This window comes from Mytilus californianus, unplaced genomic scaffold (genome assembly GCF_021869535.1).
Source record: "Mytilus californianus isolate M0D057914Y unplaced genomic scaffold, xbMytCali1.0.p SCAF_9, whole genome shotgun sequence".
NCBI classification, from domain to species: domain Eukaryota; kingdom Metazoa; phylum Mollusca; class Bivalvia; order Mytilida; family Mytilidae; genus Mytilus; species Mytilus californianus.
The window spans coordinates 87866563-87884214 of record NW_026262745.1 but is presented as its reverse complement, the minus strand read 5'-3'; the positions used below and the strand labels follow the sequence as shown (position 1 = coordinate 87884214).

At 32.5% G+C, this 17652-nt stretch overlaps 1 protein-coding gene across 1 annotated transcript in view; it reads left to right on the top strand.

The window, feature by feature from the left end:
* LOC127716265 (ubiquitin-like protein 3) overlaps positions 1-17652 on the top strand; it is a 31521-nt gene that overhangs the window by 3967 nt on the left and 9902 nt on the right. The window contains exons 2-4 of the mRNA XM_052222425.1: positions 3604-3712; positions 12489-12575; positions 15764-15841. Coding sequence (XP_052078385.1) covers positions 3604-3712; positions 12489-12575; positions 15764-15841 — 274 coding nt within the window. The remainder of the gene's footprint in view (positions 1-3603; positions 3713-12488; positions 12576-15763; positions 15842-17652) is intronic.

The window sequence follows — 17652 nt, the reverse complement described above, 5'->3', positions numbered from 1 at the left end:
CAATTTTTTTTTATGTTAAATTATTTCACTTCATAATTTTTGATGAAGAAATTCATTTTTATTCAAATTTTTTAATTTAAATGATGATTTTCATTTTCATCCATCAACAAACTTTTAAAAATTGTAGTGGCATGGTCAGTCAACTGATAAGTTGCATGGCTGATTACAGGTAAAGCAGTAATTTTCCATATGACAGTCGAGTGAACCCTGGGGTGTGTATAACTTATTTGGAATACCTTAATTGTATGGGGAACATCCTGTCCACGTGTAATACTTAATATATATTGCAACAGATGACATTGCACAAATTTTCTTCTGTTAAATCAAGGATTTGTATAGTAAGACTATACAAATCCTTGGAAGAATTAGGATACAATAATACTTTGCTATTTATAAAAACCACATTTTGGTACAATAATTGTTTATTTACCCTATTAACATTGAATATTATGCATGTAGAATGAAATATGTCTACAGTATGATTGGTTTTAATCATTTAGCAATTATTTATAAGATTTAAGAATCAACATTTGTAATTATTTACAAACCCACATTTGAATTGGTTTTTATCAACATACCCACATTTGTATTGTTAATACTTTAAATTTCATAGCCATATTTGTATTTATAAAAATATTTATATACCCAAATTTTCAATTATTTTACATGCGCAACTTTTGTTTTTGTTGTAACAAGTGTAACTGAAACAACACTTACAGTATATTATATGAAGAGAAATAAAGATAAAGTTATACCATGTATATTGGTCATGATTTTTAAACTAAGAATTGTCAAGTAAATTTAAGACACAATTCAAAATGTTCAGAATATATATACAGTGATATTGTTTGCCTCAGATTACAGCCGAAATTCGGCCTTTTCCCCTATAGAAAATTCCCAATGACAAAAAAAATGGCTTAAAATTCCTCCCAAAAAGTTTTACATTTTCCCCAAACAGTGATAGCATTGGTAGTAATGTTTGTAAATATCGTACTCATGTTATTATTTTGATATTAGAAAGCACTTTTGAGATCCGGTTTTCTGATCAGAATCATCATGGTGTTTGTAACACATGTGGTTTTCAATGCATTAAGTACTTTTAAGCATCATTGCTTCTGTTTCTTTCCCCTCTCCAAAAAGTACCTTTCAGGTATAAAATGTCTGACAACCAAAATATAGATGAAAACAACAGTGCAAAAAAGACAGCAAAGGTCAGCAAAAAATCGGAGATGTGTTTAGAATAAATTTCCAAATTTCCCAATTTCCATAAAAAATATGCATTTTTCCCAATAAAAAACAGTAGAGGTAGTTTTGAAAAAAGATAACAATATCACTGATATATGTCAAGCCATACTGAGAAAAAATAAGAATGTCGAGAAATTTCATGACAGTATTCAAATGTCAAGAATTTGTCAAGAAATTTTAAGACCATATTCAGAATGTTGAGAATTTGTCGAGTAAATTTCATACAAATTTAATATAAATGAGAATTTGTCAAGGAAAATTATGACACAAGTCATACATTTGGAGAATGTCGAGTAATTGTTCATGCAAATCAAGACAAAAACTGGTCTTTTCAGACTTTTGGACTTTTGTAGTGTATATTTGTTGGGTTTTCCCAATTTCATTGAAAATTGCGTGAAAAATACCCAGAAAAACCCCTGATCACCACATCATGATTCGTCAGCCACTACTGGATTTACCTAAAATTCTCATATCACAACTTTACAAGAGAAAATATCTTGACACAACAAAAGAGAATTGATTGTTGTTTGATGTCAATTGTTAAACTGATGCAAATTCTTGGGTCAAGTGTTGCAGATTTCCAAATAGCAACAACAATGAACAAGGTCTATTGGCTCTCATAATCAAGTGACATAACAAAATCTTGAGTTAAGTGGCACAGATTGCCAAGTTCACATGGAATAGAGATAAGGTCTACAACCAGGAAACTGTAGGGCTTTTTTTAGCTCATATGAATCAAAGGGTCAAGTGTAAGATAGGCATGATAGGAGGAAGAGAAGTGATTGTTGTTTGATGTCAATAGTTAAATTGATGCAAATTCTTGGGTCAAGTGTTGCAGATTTCCAAATAGCAACAACGATGAACAAGGTCAATTGGCCCTCATAATCAGGTGACAATTACATGTATAGCAATATCTTGAGTCAAGTGGCACAGATTGCCAAGTTCACATGAAATATAGATAAGGTCTATAACATTATATAAACAGGAAACTGTAGGTCTTTTTAGCTCATCTGAATCAAAGAAAGGATCAGGTGAAAGATAGGAGGAAGATATCAGACTTTGAAAGGGATATATTAAAACTCACATCCGGTTTTGAGTCCGATCATGGAGGAAATGGTAGCAAAATATCTTCTTATACAAAAGTAAATTCCAATTGTATAAAAATAAGATGATGTGGTATTGATTGCCAATGAGACAACTCTCCACAAGAGACCAAATGACACAGTGAAGATTGTTTTAAGTCAAATTTAGGGAATTGAATATATATATATATAGAGATAAATAAAGAATATATATATACATATATAGAGATAAATAAAGAATTGAACAATATCCATATTTTTATCTACGGCAGGGGCATTAAGTTTTACCCTTGTCCGTCCGTACATCCCAAAGTTGGTTTCCATTCTCTAACTTTAGTTTGCCTCAACCAAATGTTATGAAATTTATACACAATGCTTATTACCACAAAACACAGATTGAGTTTGAATTTTGGTGGCGTCACTACATGTATAACCGTTCTAGAGTTATGCCCCTTTACAAAAGGAAAAATTGCTAAATTTTTCGTTTCCGTTTTCTAAGTTTAGTTTGCCTAAACCAAATGTTATGAAACTTATACACAATGCTTATTACCACATAATACAGATCAAGTTCGGAATTGGGTGGCGTCACTTTTACAGTTCTTGAGTTAAGCCCCTTTATAAACATAAAAAATAGAATTTTTTTTTCTTTATATTATTAAGTAATCTATTGTATACATGTACCTATATGACCTAAAATATGTCCTGGATATTGATCCGTGCAGACCATGCATTTGCCAAAGAAGACCTATAGTTGTTAATTTCTGTGTCATTTGATCTCTTGTGGAGAGTTGTCTCATTGGTAATCATACCACATCTTCTTATTTTTATATCATATAATTAACCTACAGCCCAGGCCCAGAGATGCAGATGAATTGTTTTTCCTTTCCATTGGGTCCGTCATGTACATGTATGACAGTTTTGCCAGTTCTATCAACTGTTTGCTGGACCTATTTTTTTTTGAAAATAATTTTAAATAGTTCCAGTTGGATTAAGATACTCCTTGAAACTTTAAGACAGACAGCGACTAGAACAACCAGATTAAGGATATGACCATTTGGTGGTTTTGAGGCCAGTAAAAATGTTGCTGCTTTTAACATTTTCCTTAAATAGGCCTCACAACAGTCAACTTGTGAGTGACAAGCTATATAAGTTTTAAAGAATTTTTGTGATAGATTGATTTTTGGTCTCTCTTATACAGGCCCATATCAACCCTTCTACCATTTCAACTTATCAATTTTTTCAATTCTAATGCAATATATATATTTTCCAATTCCAGATAAACCTAAGACTTATACTGGTTAGTGGCAAGACAAAAGAATTCTTGTTTTTACCGAATGATTCAGCGGCAGATATAACTGATCATGTTTATACAAACTGGCCTACAGGTATGTATGATTTTTATAAAATTTTATAAGGCCAAAAAAAAATATGTGAGTTTACTGTCACATTTTCTTTAAGGGGGTGGGGGTTCAATTGCAGTTTCTTGACACAATTAGCTACACACAGAGAAACAGGAAACACTGTAATGTTGCACTTTATGCTTGTCTATAGATCAGCTAGTTTTTAAATTGAAATTTGTTTTCCTCAATGGAGGCCGCCATTTTTGTTTTAAACGGTAGATACCGGGGTCTTATTTCTGTATTCTTTAATTTTTAGGTCTATATTTCTCTATATTCTGCACTTTGTGTCCATTATTCTATATTCTGTAAACCCCATTCAGACCCTCATGTGTAAATGTACAGTACACGCAGGTAGCATGGATGGTTCTAATCTCTCATCATAGAGTCCTGTGATTCACTGAGCATTGCTGAGTCACACCAAAATGTACAGAATTTATTCCTAAAATAACTGTACACAAATGTCAATGAACATACAAACAACATGAACAAGGTGAACAGTTAAAAAAAAACTTGCTAGTGTTTAGTGATTCATTGTGAAAAGTAATTTTGTGTGACTTTGTCCTGATTTATGACCCTGTCATACACATGATACAGGTATACTGTAAATCGACTTATTTTCACGTTTAACCCTTTCTTGTCTCCATGGCGATTTTATATCATGGTTTTCAAATTTGCTTGATGTAGTTAAACAGGAAAGATCCAAGATTTACATACAGACATATTCACAACGATTTATATTCTTGTCATGTAAGTTGCGAAAATAAATAGAAAATTAGTTGGTTTATAGTATTACCTTTGTAATATATACATGATATATACATAGGGATATTGCCAGGTAAAATACCGAAAAGCACCAGGGGTCACTCTAAAAATTTGCCACCAACAGACTGTTAGCCTATAGTACCAGTCATTTCTCCGAACTTGGAGTATTTATTAACAGACATGCTTGTTAATTGCATTAAAGAGAAAAAAAATTTACTCTTTTTGATGTTTAACAGCATTGTATATATATACATGTACAAAAAAAAAATGTATACTGCTTCAATTGATCAAAATACTGACTTTTTTCTATAAAGTCAGAGATTAGATTAATATTGTACATCTGTTATAGCCATTTGTGAACAATGGACAAAAAATTCAGACTAACTATATATTGCGATTTGAAGAAAATACTGCATAGAAATGATGCTATTGAAATCATAAATGCAAATTTTTATTTATTGCGATTCCTACCCCATTGCAATTTTTGCTAAAATAAAAGCACCACAAAAATTTCTGAATTGACCATGTTTACAGTAATATGGAACTCAATGTTCAAGCTAAGATTTAATGGTAGAGAGGCACAATCATCACAATTTTTAGAGGAAGAACATGTAAGCATGAAAACAGGGAATGTGTCAACCTGACCAAAGAGTAGAAAACACCACAAGGTCATCTATGGGACTTCATTGCAGTATGAAAAACCCACACTCGAAGGCGGCTTCAGCTGGCCCCTAAACAATAATGTATACTAGTTCAGTGAAATGGATGCCACACTAAAATTCTGAAACAATCAAATGAACCAATATTTTAAAAAAACACATGAGTAATAACAAAGGCTAGAGGTTCCTGACATGATAGAAGTGCAAAAATGCGGGGCAGGGGTTAAACATGTTTTGTGAATCTCAATCCTCCCCCTATTCCTTTAGCCAATTTGGAATAAACAAACACCCAGCAATACACATAATAAGACTTAGTTTAAAAGAAATGCAAGTTGATGTTCTATTAGGTAACAAATGAAACTTAAGTGAAATGACAATGATCAACATAAATTAACAAAGGACTACTAGCAGTTCTGACATTGCGGCTCCAGACCTCAATAATTATGTCTTCATCCTATGAAAACTTACCACAATCCCTCCCATTTGGGGTTAAGTATCATTCCATCATAAATTATATGAGAAAAACATAACTTGTATCATGCAAAAAACTGGTTATAGAATAAATGTGTTTATTTTTATATGACCGCAAAAAATTTGCGTTCGTGTAACATGTATAATGCTATCACGTTGTCGTCATCATCCGAAGACATTTGGTGTCCGGACAATAACTTTAGTTTAAGTGTATGGATCTCTATGAAATTTAAGCAAAAGGTTCAATACCACAAAAGGAAGGTTGGGATTGTTTTTGGGGGTAATTGCCCAAACCGTTCAGGAATTAGGGACCAAAAATGGGGCCAAAACAAGCAATTTTCTAGTTTTCAGAAATCTTCAATTGAATATAAATTCAAATCATATAACCAATTTCAAGTTCTTTGACTACATTTATTCTGTGTCAGAAACCTATAATATTTGATTAAGTCCAAATTCAGACATGTATCAAGCTTGAATATTGTGTTCATTTTTGCCCAAACCGTTCAGGGTTGGACCTCTGCGGTCGTATCCAGCTGCACTCGGCGAAGCAGTTTATTATTAAGTATTTTTGCTTGTTTTACATGTAGTATTTTTGGGTTGTAAAAAGTTTTTTCTGTTGTTGAAAGTATATTTAGCATTGAAGAGTATTCTCCCTTAGAAAACAATGCATAGGGTAAGACTAAAAAGGTAGAGAGATGTATAGACATGATCGACAGGGTAGGAAAAGGCAGATTAGAGGGAGGATGGAGGCTGCATCTCTCTAGTTTGAGCTACATGTAGCAGCTTGGATACTAAAACTATTAACAGATTATTAAAAAGCTTTTCATTATAAATATATGTAGTTTCAATTCTTACTTATACATATTTATTTCCTTTCCAAAATGGGAGATAACTCATGATCAAATTACATAAAAAGTATAGTCTAGATATGGATGCTTTCTTACTTGCACCGATGGAAAATAAAGTATCTCATGTTCATCAGTCAGAGGTGCTACTTGTACAAGTAATCTTCATTTACTTGAAGAAGTTAATGAAATATACTTATACAAGTTAATTATAATGTTTGAATAATCTCCCCTTAATTTTAAAAAAAATTTACTTGTATAAGTAAATTTTTTTTACAATCCCACAAAAATTCTCAAGTTTTGAGATGTAAAATCATGCCATTAACAATTTTTCTCATGATAGCTCATAATTTTTGATAATAGTTCAATGTTTCATCTCATTAATTCAACAAAGAAACTGATTGCGCAAAGATCTTAATGAGCAGTGTTCTGAAGAGAACAGACAAATGAGATTTTCATTGTCCATGAAATTACACTTAAATGATAAATTAAGACATCTGCAAAGGACAGACAATTCAAAATTCTGTTAAAGCAAAGAAGTTCTAAGAATTCAAGAAAAGAAGATAGGATGGCTGTTTTACTTGTATAAGTAAAAAAATCTGAATGTCTAAGGGACATAACTAGGCCAAAAAATAATTTACTTATACAAGTAAATAAAATACACTTGTATAAGTATCCTACAAATTAACTTATATAAGTATATTTTATTTACTTCTTCAAGTAAATAAAAATTACTTGTACAAGTAGTACCCCTGACTGTTCATCATGTTCATAGATAGAAGAAGATGTGGTATGAATGCCAACGAGACAACTCTCCATCCATGTCACAATGTGTAAAAAGTAAACAATTATAGGTCAAAGTACGGCCTTCAACACAGAGCTTTGGCTCACACCCAACAGCAAGCTATAAAACCAATTGTCTAATCTATATATAAAACAGGAAACACTTATGAACCGCATCAACAAACGACAACCACCAAAACAACAGGTTCGTGTGTTTATTTCATTCTTACTTCAATATTCAAGTAAGATTTATTCTGATTTGTCCAAGTACATCTGTATTACATGTTAACTTGTTTTGATCCTATACACATGATACATGCATTCGTTAAAGGTTATTTCAAGAATCCAGGAAAAAATGTTGGGGAGCGGGTTTGACAATACTTTTGATACCCCACCACCACCTGATATTCTTTATTTTCATTCATAAAAGCATTGTATTTGCTTCCTTCCCTTTTAACCAGAGAATAAAGTATTTTGTCCAACTCTCCCATACATTTTTTCTTGGACTCACCCTTATTCCAGAGTTAGTTTAAGTAAGAAGTAATTCATGGGGGTTTGAATTTATACTGATTTTACCACGGATTGGCCCTTTATAGCGAGGAAATATTGGCATAAAGGGCAAACCCGTGGTAAAATCAGTATGAATTCAAGCCCCCATCAATTATTTCTATTCTAATAGGACAAATACGGCAATTCTTTTGGAATGGAAGAGCTCTAGGGGAAGGCAAACATTTGCCATTCCCATCATTAAACACACTACTGATATTGAGGTAAAAGAACGGAAAAAACTGAACTATTGACATGCTTAAACACTAATGTACATGTACTTAGATAGGTTTGGATGAATTTAGATGATAATCTTACTTATATATGTAAAAAAAATTGGCTTTTAACAAATTTTATTATCGTTTGTTTATGTTTCCTTGACTTAATGACTTTCAATTTCACAACCGTGCATTTTCCCGTAAAATGCTTACTGTGTATTTTCTTACGTCATCGCTCAATGTTCAATGACGTCATTTCCACTGAATGACATCTTCGCTAGCCAAGGGTTACGATCCAGTCCCCTCCTCTCCACCCTTGGCAGATTACGCCAACATTTGTGATAACAATGCTGCGCCATCGGCCGGTAGATAAAAGTCACACCTATTCCGACATGATCATTCTTGACCAATGGCAGCACTTGAACTCTCTTCAGTGTGGATGTGTCTTGTTTTTACAAATTTTGTGAAGCAAGAACGGAAAATATCTTTGACATTCCAACATTTGCTCGAGAAACATACCCAGGAACTTCAATTAGTTGGTTTTGAACTTTAAAATTGTCACTAGATATAGTCCTATGTTTTACGGGGATATACTTGTTGCACAATCAACACATGGAAACTGTTTATTTACATTTTCTACATTTACACATGATCATCATAAAGGAGCTTTTTGATTGGATGCAGCCAGTTACAACTGCGACCAATGGAAATCATACCTATTGGATCCAAAATTCTATCTTTATCTGGCAAGGGTGAAGAGGAGGGGACTGGATCGTAACCCTTGTCTAGCGAAGATGACTGAATGACGTCGGGTAGCTCATTCAGAAAAAATCATTTGACATTGGAGTATGTTCAGAACATCCCAAACATATCATGACATTGCCGATCAGCTAACATACAATATATTCATATTTTACCACGGGTGTGTACTCAAACCGTTTGAAGAACATCATATTGGAATAAGAGTTATTTGTACATGTATGTGACAGTGTAATAGACATGATAATGTAAATGTATTGATAAATAGTTAATTGACATGATAGACAATCTGTGAACAATAAAATAGAGAATGGAAATGGGGAATGTGTCAAAGAGACAACAACCCGACCAAAGAGTAAAAAACAGCCGAAGGCCACCAATGTGTCTTCAACACAGGGAGAAAATCCCGCACCTGGAGGCGGACTTCAGCTGGCCCCTAAACAAAAATGTGTACCAGTTCAGTGAAAATGGACGTCATACTAAACTCCTTAACATATAAATGAACTAAGATTAAAAAAAACATGCAAGACTAACAAAGGCCAGAGGCTTCTGACTTGGGACAGGCGCAAAAATGCGGCGGTGTTAAACAGGTTTAGTGAGATCTCAACCCCCCCCCCCCTATACCTCTAGCCAATGTAGATTAAACAAACACACAAGTTTGGTTACTGTCTCGCTGATATTTTAGGGGATCAAATAAGGGTGTGTCTGAGGTCGGGGATCTGTGTTTTCTAGGAGGGAACATTTCGTTTGTTTAATTACTAGAGTCTGTCAAAAACCTCTCATTCTTTACACTGATGCTTTATATAAGATTATTGACTTTCTCTAAGCATGTGTAGGAAGACCCTTCACCTGAAAATTTGAATGTCTTTGACCTTTGATTATTAACATGTAAGATGTAAAGCAGATGTGAACCGCTGTATTTATTCTGAATTAAGTCTTTTAATCACAATTATCAATAACTGTTATTATATACATGATATAGCTATATATGCACATGAGAAAACTTGACATTTTGACCGAATGTACACTTGGACAATTGAATTGATTGTAATATAAGTAAGCGATGAAATCATAAATATTTTATCATGATTATTAACGGAGTACTTATACCAACTTCATTAACGACAGATTAAACAAATAAATGCAGTAATTTCCTTATACAAGGAAATTGATTACATTTGACATTATATAAAATTTCTTTACCATATTCAGTAATTTTACATTGATTAACCTGGTCAAAACAATATTGATTAATTATAAACTGTATTTTGATATATATATATATATATATACCGTAATACAATATAAGTATACATTTTTTGTTCTAATAGGAAAGGGTGCTTTAAAAGACCTTGACTATACCTTTGTTTTGTTAAGTGGATGTGTAAAGGGATTATGTGTGATGTATTAATAGACCAATACACCTGTAACGTTCCTTGGTTTCAGTTCCATTTGATTAGATATGTATCAAAAGTGAATACTGTTTCACATCCTATCATATGTTGCCAGACAATACTTCAGTATGTCATACATGTACCAGGGTAACACAGAGACTCTTTTCACAAAATATCTTACGAGTAAAAAAACTCTTTTAAGTCATGAACATTTCAGTATAACTTACGATCAATTTTAGTCGTAAGATTTTTTGTGAAAACAGCCCCAGGCCTTTAAAAGTCTTTCCTATACATGTAAATTTATTGTAGCTTACTAGACGGTATGGGTTTTGCTTATTGTTGAAAGCGGTTCCTTTCCTCTTCTTTGTACTTTGGTGTACAGATAGTTGTCGCATGGGTAATTTTATCACTTTTGACTGTATCCCGACCGGACATAACATAGCGATCCATCATTCTTTAATTAACATTTAGATTATCATTAAATCTGCGGCTTAAATGTTAGTATTTCAATAACTTGGTCTAACCTCCATGAATTGAACAAAACTTGAACAGAGGCTGCTTTATGGTCTTAATGTTTTATTTCTATCATTAATGACTAAATGACAGTTTGATAGGGAAATGTTGAAAGTTTATTTTTATGCCCACGCCGTAGGCCATGGGGGCATTTTGTGTTACCCTTGACTGTCCGTTCTTAACTTCTTAGTCTGTCCATATTCCTGTCTGTCCTTCTGATCGTCTCATTTTCATTTGCTTTAAGCTTGAGCTGAGGCATAAGTCTCCTTAGACACATTTTTCTTTTCTTTTTTTATTTTGATTTGATGAAGCAAAAATGTTCAAGAATACCAACTGTTTCAAGATTAAAAGATGAACAGATACATTATACTTTTTGACATAAACATAATAAAGGTACTTTTAGAACAATATTCATTGAGTTAGCATGTTTAGTGTTCTTGGTGTTAAAGTACACATGTAAAATTATTGGAGCAAACACCTGAAACATAGAAATACCTTGTTATGCATCCACACAGAAAAAAACAACTCGTATTTATCCTAAAAATTTGACAACTCTTAGTTTTTCTAATAATACACTGTCAGATAAAACCATAGAATATCCATTGAAGTATTGATTATAAGTCCCTACAGTATCATGTTTTTCATAAAGATCATGTATTTATATACGTATATACTTTCTGTAATGATTGAGTATTGTTGTAAGTATACAATTTGATAGCAGTATCTCAAACAGATCAAGTGAAATGAGAGGTTTCCTGTTAATGCCTGTAGTTTTTGTATTGATTTTTTTTTGTAATAGTATATATATATATATATATATATATATATATATATAAATAAATCCACAAAGCTAAAAAAAATTCTGATAAAAAAACATAACAGTGAAGTTGGCTGTAAAGGACAAAACATTCATCCACTGGTTTTCATAAAGAGTAGTTAAACAGTTTAGCTCTATTTAAATTTAAGTGTCATAAACTAAGGGACAAGGTCGCCAGATCATGAAGATGATCAACATTGATCAAGGAGGTCCTTTAATTAATATAAGCATATAGCTATAATATAAACTCATGAAACTATAGACCATGTTTTTCGTCCAATCAACATGTAATATGTCAACTGCTTGTTATGTTTTCAAGGTCGGAGGTCAAAGGTCATAGTAACATCATTGTATACTGTATATGACATATTGTGCAACATGGACTTACTGTTAAGCTCAACTAAAAAAAAAATCTTTACATTGCAAGGGAAATGTTTGAAACCATTTAAATTTCAAGGTCACATGATTTAAATAGTAAAGCTTGCAGGCACTGAGATCCTCACTTATGCACCAATCTGTTGCCATGACACTGTATGTTCTAACACTGCATTTAAATCTAAATACCATTAATCTGCTACCATCATCCACCATTGTCTAAAAATTGGCATTACCATAAGTAAACAAGTACCACCAGTCAGTCCATAACAAATTGTGTCCGCTCTATATCTTGAGAACTGTTATGATTTCAAAGTTTATACTTGACATGTATATTAACCAACACCAGAGGGTGTGTCATAATGTATGTACAACTTCCTAGGTCAAAGGTAAAGATCAAAAACTTTGATTTCAGTTGACAACTGGCCCATGTCCTATGGTAAAGATACAATTTTTTTTCACCACGTTATTTACAGCGGGGCCCACAGAGATGGCTCCCATCTCAATGATGTCTAGTTACTATGGACATTTATGGACAAGATGTGTACCAATTTTAAGAATGTATTGGTCAGTAACTGATATTAAGTATATATCAAAATAATTTTATTTGTATTTACAGATTGGTCAGAAGAACAGTTACCTAGCAGTAACATACTGAGGTTGATATACCAAGGAAGGTTTCTACACGGGAATGTAACACTTGGTGGTATGTTACTTTAAGGGGGTACCCAACACTTTGACTAAAATATATAGATTCAGCTCCTTTAATTTTCATTAAATTTTGAACAAAAATTACATTTCAACCACAATACACAGGAATTATTTCATTGGATATATAGCAGTTTGACAGACGCTACATTTCTCTTTACTAATAGTAAGAGATTAAAACGTTCAGCTGATTTTTAAAGAGTTAACTCCCTTAGGTGTTCTGTACCCCTTGATATTGAAGCTCTTCAAAAATAACTTCCAAAAAATTAAAGGTCATGGTCACATTTAAGCTATTCTCAAAAACAGTGAAATATAAAAAAGTCATGGTCACAAACATAGTTTCAAAATATACTGTAAAAAATGTGTTACTGAAGATGAATACAAGGGGTAGAAAGCATCCTAAGCTTTGTTCCCATCTCTTCTAGTTTGTACCTGATTTAAATTGTTTTTGTAATATAAAGATTTGAATCCCAATGGCACTGGCTTAATAGTTATATTTCAGCCCTCTTTAATTGCGTTTGTGAGTAGGCAGTGAGGTTCGATAGATCCTATCCATGTCCATGCCAATCATCAATTTATTTTTATGATATATTCACGTATTCAATTCACAAAAATCATATGTATTTGTTGTTGCAGAAAGTAGTGCATGGTGTATGAATCACTGATTCAAGTAACATTGTGTCCACAAATGTTGGAAGTAAGAGTTGTCTTTCTTTAGTAATCACCTAAATAAATCACTAGACTAAGTGATTTAATTTTATTGTAGCTTTAAATATACAATACTAATGATCCAGGGACTAATTATGTTGCTAAAATTATCAGAACCAACATCTGTGTTGATAGGATGACCAGTCATATCAGGTGATGACCTTGTACTGAATCTGGGATAATGACATGAAAATCACTTGTTTAAGTATCATACCTCTATTTTCTTCCAAAAAATCACTTCTTTAAGTATCGGTATTATTATTTTAATTACCCCCACTTATTTCACTAGTGAAATTTTGATTGCGAACAGTAAAATTTTATTACATAATCTGTAAGATGAAACCTTGAATTTTACAGGAAAATTACTCCCACTGCTGGGAAAAATCTGTTAAGAAAGTATCAGTTCATTATGTAAAGCCTTCATTATAGCATTTTTTCAACAAATATGGAATTTACAGCTAAATGATTGCATCAAAGGCATAAACCTTGCTATTTAAAAGAAGAAAAAGGTTCATTTTTTATACGACCGCAAAAAAATTTTTGGGATTGTATGACATGTATGATGTCGTCGTCGTTGTTGTCTGCGTCATCGTCCGAAGACACATTGGTTTCCGGACAATAACTTTAGTTTAAGTGAATGGATCTCTTTGAAATTTTTTAAGAAGGTTCAATACCACAAAAGGAAGGTTGGAATTGATTTTGGGGATGATGGTCGTAACTGTTTAGGAATAAGGGGCCCAAAAGAGGCCAAAAACAAGCATTTTTCTAGTTTCAGGTTAATAACTTGTGTATAAGTATTTCGATTGCTCTGAAATTGTACGACAATGTTTAATACCATTAGTAGAAGGTTGGGATTTATTTTAGGGGTTATGGGGCCAACAGTTTAGGAATTAAGGGCCAAAAAGGGGCCAAAAACAAGCATTTTTCTAGTTTCCAGACAATAACTTGTGTGTAAGTGTATAGATCTCCCTGACATTGTACCACAAGGTTCCATATCATAAAGGGAAGGCTAGGATTGAGTTTGGGGTTAATTGCCCAAATATGTAGGAATTAGGGACCAAAAAAAGGGCCAAAAGCAAGCATTTTTCTAGTTTCCAGACAATAACTTGTGTTTAAGTGTATGGATCTCTCTGAAATTGTACTACAAGGTTCCTTACTACAAGGAAAGGCTGGGATCGAGTTTTGGGGTTATTGCTCCAAGGGGGGTTTCAAAAAGTTGGGGGGGGGGGGGGGTTTCCAATTTTTTTAGAGGATTCATATTTTTTTTCAAAAAATTTTCAAAAATATTTGAAAAGTTTCAAGAAGAAATCTTCAATTGCACAGTATTGCGCAATAGATTTTTAAGATCTTTGACCACATTTATTTTGTGTCAGAAATCTATATTATGTCAAAAATTTGATCACAATCCAAATTCAGACAGTATCAAGCTTGAATATTGTGTCCAAATTTGTACCAACTGTTCAGGGTTCGACCTCTGCGGTCGTATCAGGCTGCGCTCAGCGAAGCATTTTATTCCAATTTGACTAATAATAAGATATAATCTAAACCTATATGTTTAAAATTTTGGTGAAACTACAAAATCACAATTTGTGACAAAATTTCGTATTTGCTACTTAAATAAGTGATTTTTAAATCACTTATTTCAGTAATTCCCCTGACTGTACATACAAATACAATCTTATGAACAAAGAAAGATAACTCAATTCAAAATATTGGCTAAAAATGTGTGTCATGTAATGATAAATTTTATGTGCACAATGCAAAATCAAAGCAATGTTTACCCCTCAATGCTCACAAGCACTTTGTTTTTGCATTTTTACTTGAAAATTAAAAATAATAGGAATCATTAATAATATATGTCTTTGATGTACTTTTTTCTGGTTCTGTGTCATACTTTTTTCATCATATGCAAGAAAAGCAATGTCATTAAAATGGAAGTTGATATTTGACTTATTCTGTTCTCTAGGTAAGGTGGAATGTAGCAATAAAGAAACCTGGAAGTTAGGGTCAATACACCTATTAAATGTGCCTCAAATTGAGGTTCTCTTATATAAAATGTAAACAATAAATTTACCTCTGTGCACTGATATTGGGCATGTTACAATTTTAAACAAGTTACTGAGCTTAACTGTTAACCATTTGTACCACCAAAATTTAACGACCTATCTGATAATGTCTCCACTTGGAAAACTTTCCATCATCCATATCCGAGCTTAAGATATGTGCAGAGGAATTGACAAAAAAGACTGAATATTAACGCCTACTTGAAATGAATTGCACATATTGACGACTTTGATTTTGCATTTATTCTGTGCTCTAGGTAAGCATGGTAAGTGTTGATGTAGAAATAAAGGTACATGGATTTGTCTAACCTGGCAGTAGAGGATTTACATTTCAACAAATCAACTTCATCATTCCTTGAATTATTCATTTATATAAAAATATATAGTAAGTTTTTTTTTCTGGATTTCTTTTCAGCTTTACAGTTACCAGTTGGTAAAACAACAGTAATGCATCTAGTGGCAAGGGAAAATTTACCAGAGCCAAATAATCAAGGTATGATAATATATATGTATATATACTACATGTACTATGTAAGAATTGGCATGCAAAAAAGTCAAATAAAACAATATAAGGATCATTCTGAAAAAATTCTTAAAGCCATGACTTTTACTTTGTCGAGTGTTTGATATTAAAGAGAAAGTTTGTGTTTAAGAATCTGTACTCAACACAATTTGTTGGTTTGAAGTACAAATGGCTTCCTAATAACACTTTATTAGTTATGTGCGTACTAAGCTTTTTCTGGATTTAACTTCATCCGGAATGCTCAAACTCACACATTTTTTAGTCAGGGATTTATAAGGGCAAAAAACATGAATAGCTATATGACCGAAAGGGGTCTAAAAATAGCCAAATTCATCTACAGTCAAATTTGCTTAAAGGAGTTAGGAATGAGAAATGGCTATAGATCTATGTAGATAATGATAAAACATACATATATACATGATATAGTCTAGGAATCAAAAAATCATCACTCAAGAAGACTTACTACAATAACCATTTAGCATAAAAAGATATTGACTTAATAATTTGCAGATGACAGTGAAATATATATTTAAAGAGTTTTGTAGAATTGCCAGAACAGTGATATTGTTGTCTTTTTTCAAAACTACCTCTACCGTTTTTTATTGGGAAAAATGCATATTTTTTATGGAAATTGGGAAATTTGGAAATTTTATTCTAAACACATCTCCGATTTTTTGCTGACCTTTGCTGTCTTTTTTGCACTGTTGTTTTCATGTATATTTTGGTTGTCAGACATTTTCAACCTGAAAGGTACTTTTCGGAGAGGGGAAAGAAACAGAAGCAATGATGGTACTTAATGCATTGAAAACCACATGTGTTGCAAACACCATGATGATTCTGATCAGAAAACCGGATCTCAAAAGTGCTTTCTAATATCAAAATAATAACATGAGTACGATATTTACAAACATTACTACCAATGCCATCACTGTTTGGGGAAAATGTAAAACTTTTTGGGAGGAATTTTAAGCCATTTTTTTTAGTAATTGGGAATTTTCTATAGGGGAAAAGGCCGAATTTCGGCTGTAATCTGAGGCAAACAATATCACTGCAGAAGATTCTATTTTGTTAAGATAAAAATAGATATAAGATGTTCGAGTTTTATTAGTATAAAATCAAAACAATTGTATTACTACTAAATAATACAAATAAACTATAAATAATACAAATATGTAAGATGATGTAACATTTACACAAAATTCTTTTATGTCCTCGCCATGGCAGAGGGGGCATAAAGTTTTACCCTTGTCCATCTGCATTTCCATCCGTACATCCCTACATCACTAAATTAGATTCAGTTGTCTAACTTAAGTTTGCCATAGCCGAATGTTATGAATCTTATACACAATGCTTTTTACCACCAACCTCATATTAAGTTGGAATTTGGGTGGCGTAACATACATCGTTCTCCAGTTATGCCCCTTTTTATATGAAAAATTGCTGCATTTGCTGTATATTTACCAGGGGGACATCTGTGTCCCATCGACACATACTTCTGTTATTTTATTTTTAAAATTTAACTTTATTAAAATAAGAAGATGTGGTTAGAATTGCCAATGAAACAACTCTTCACCAGCTACCAAAAGACATAGAAGTTAACAACTATAGGTAACCGTACGCCCTACAACAATGAGCAAAACCTGTACCTCATGATAAGCTATAAAAGCTTGTTTGTTTTTTTTTTCTTTATCTTCTTAGATGCTAGACAACTTGCCTTTAGTCAATTAACATACAAAAATTATATTTAAAGCAGTGAAAAGAAGAAATTGATGTTTATCTCT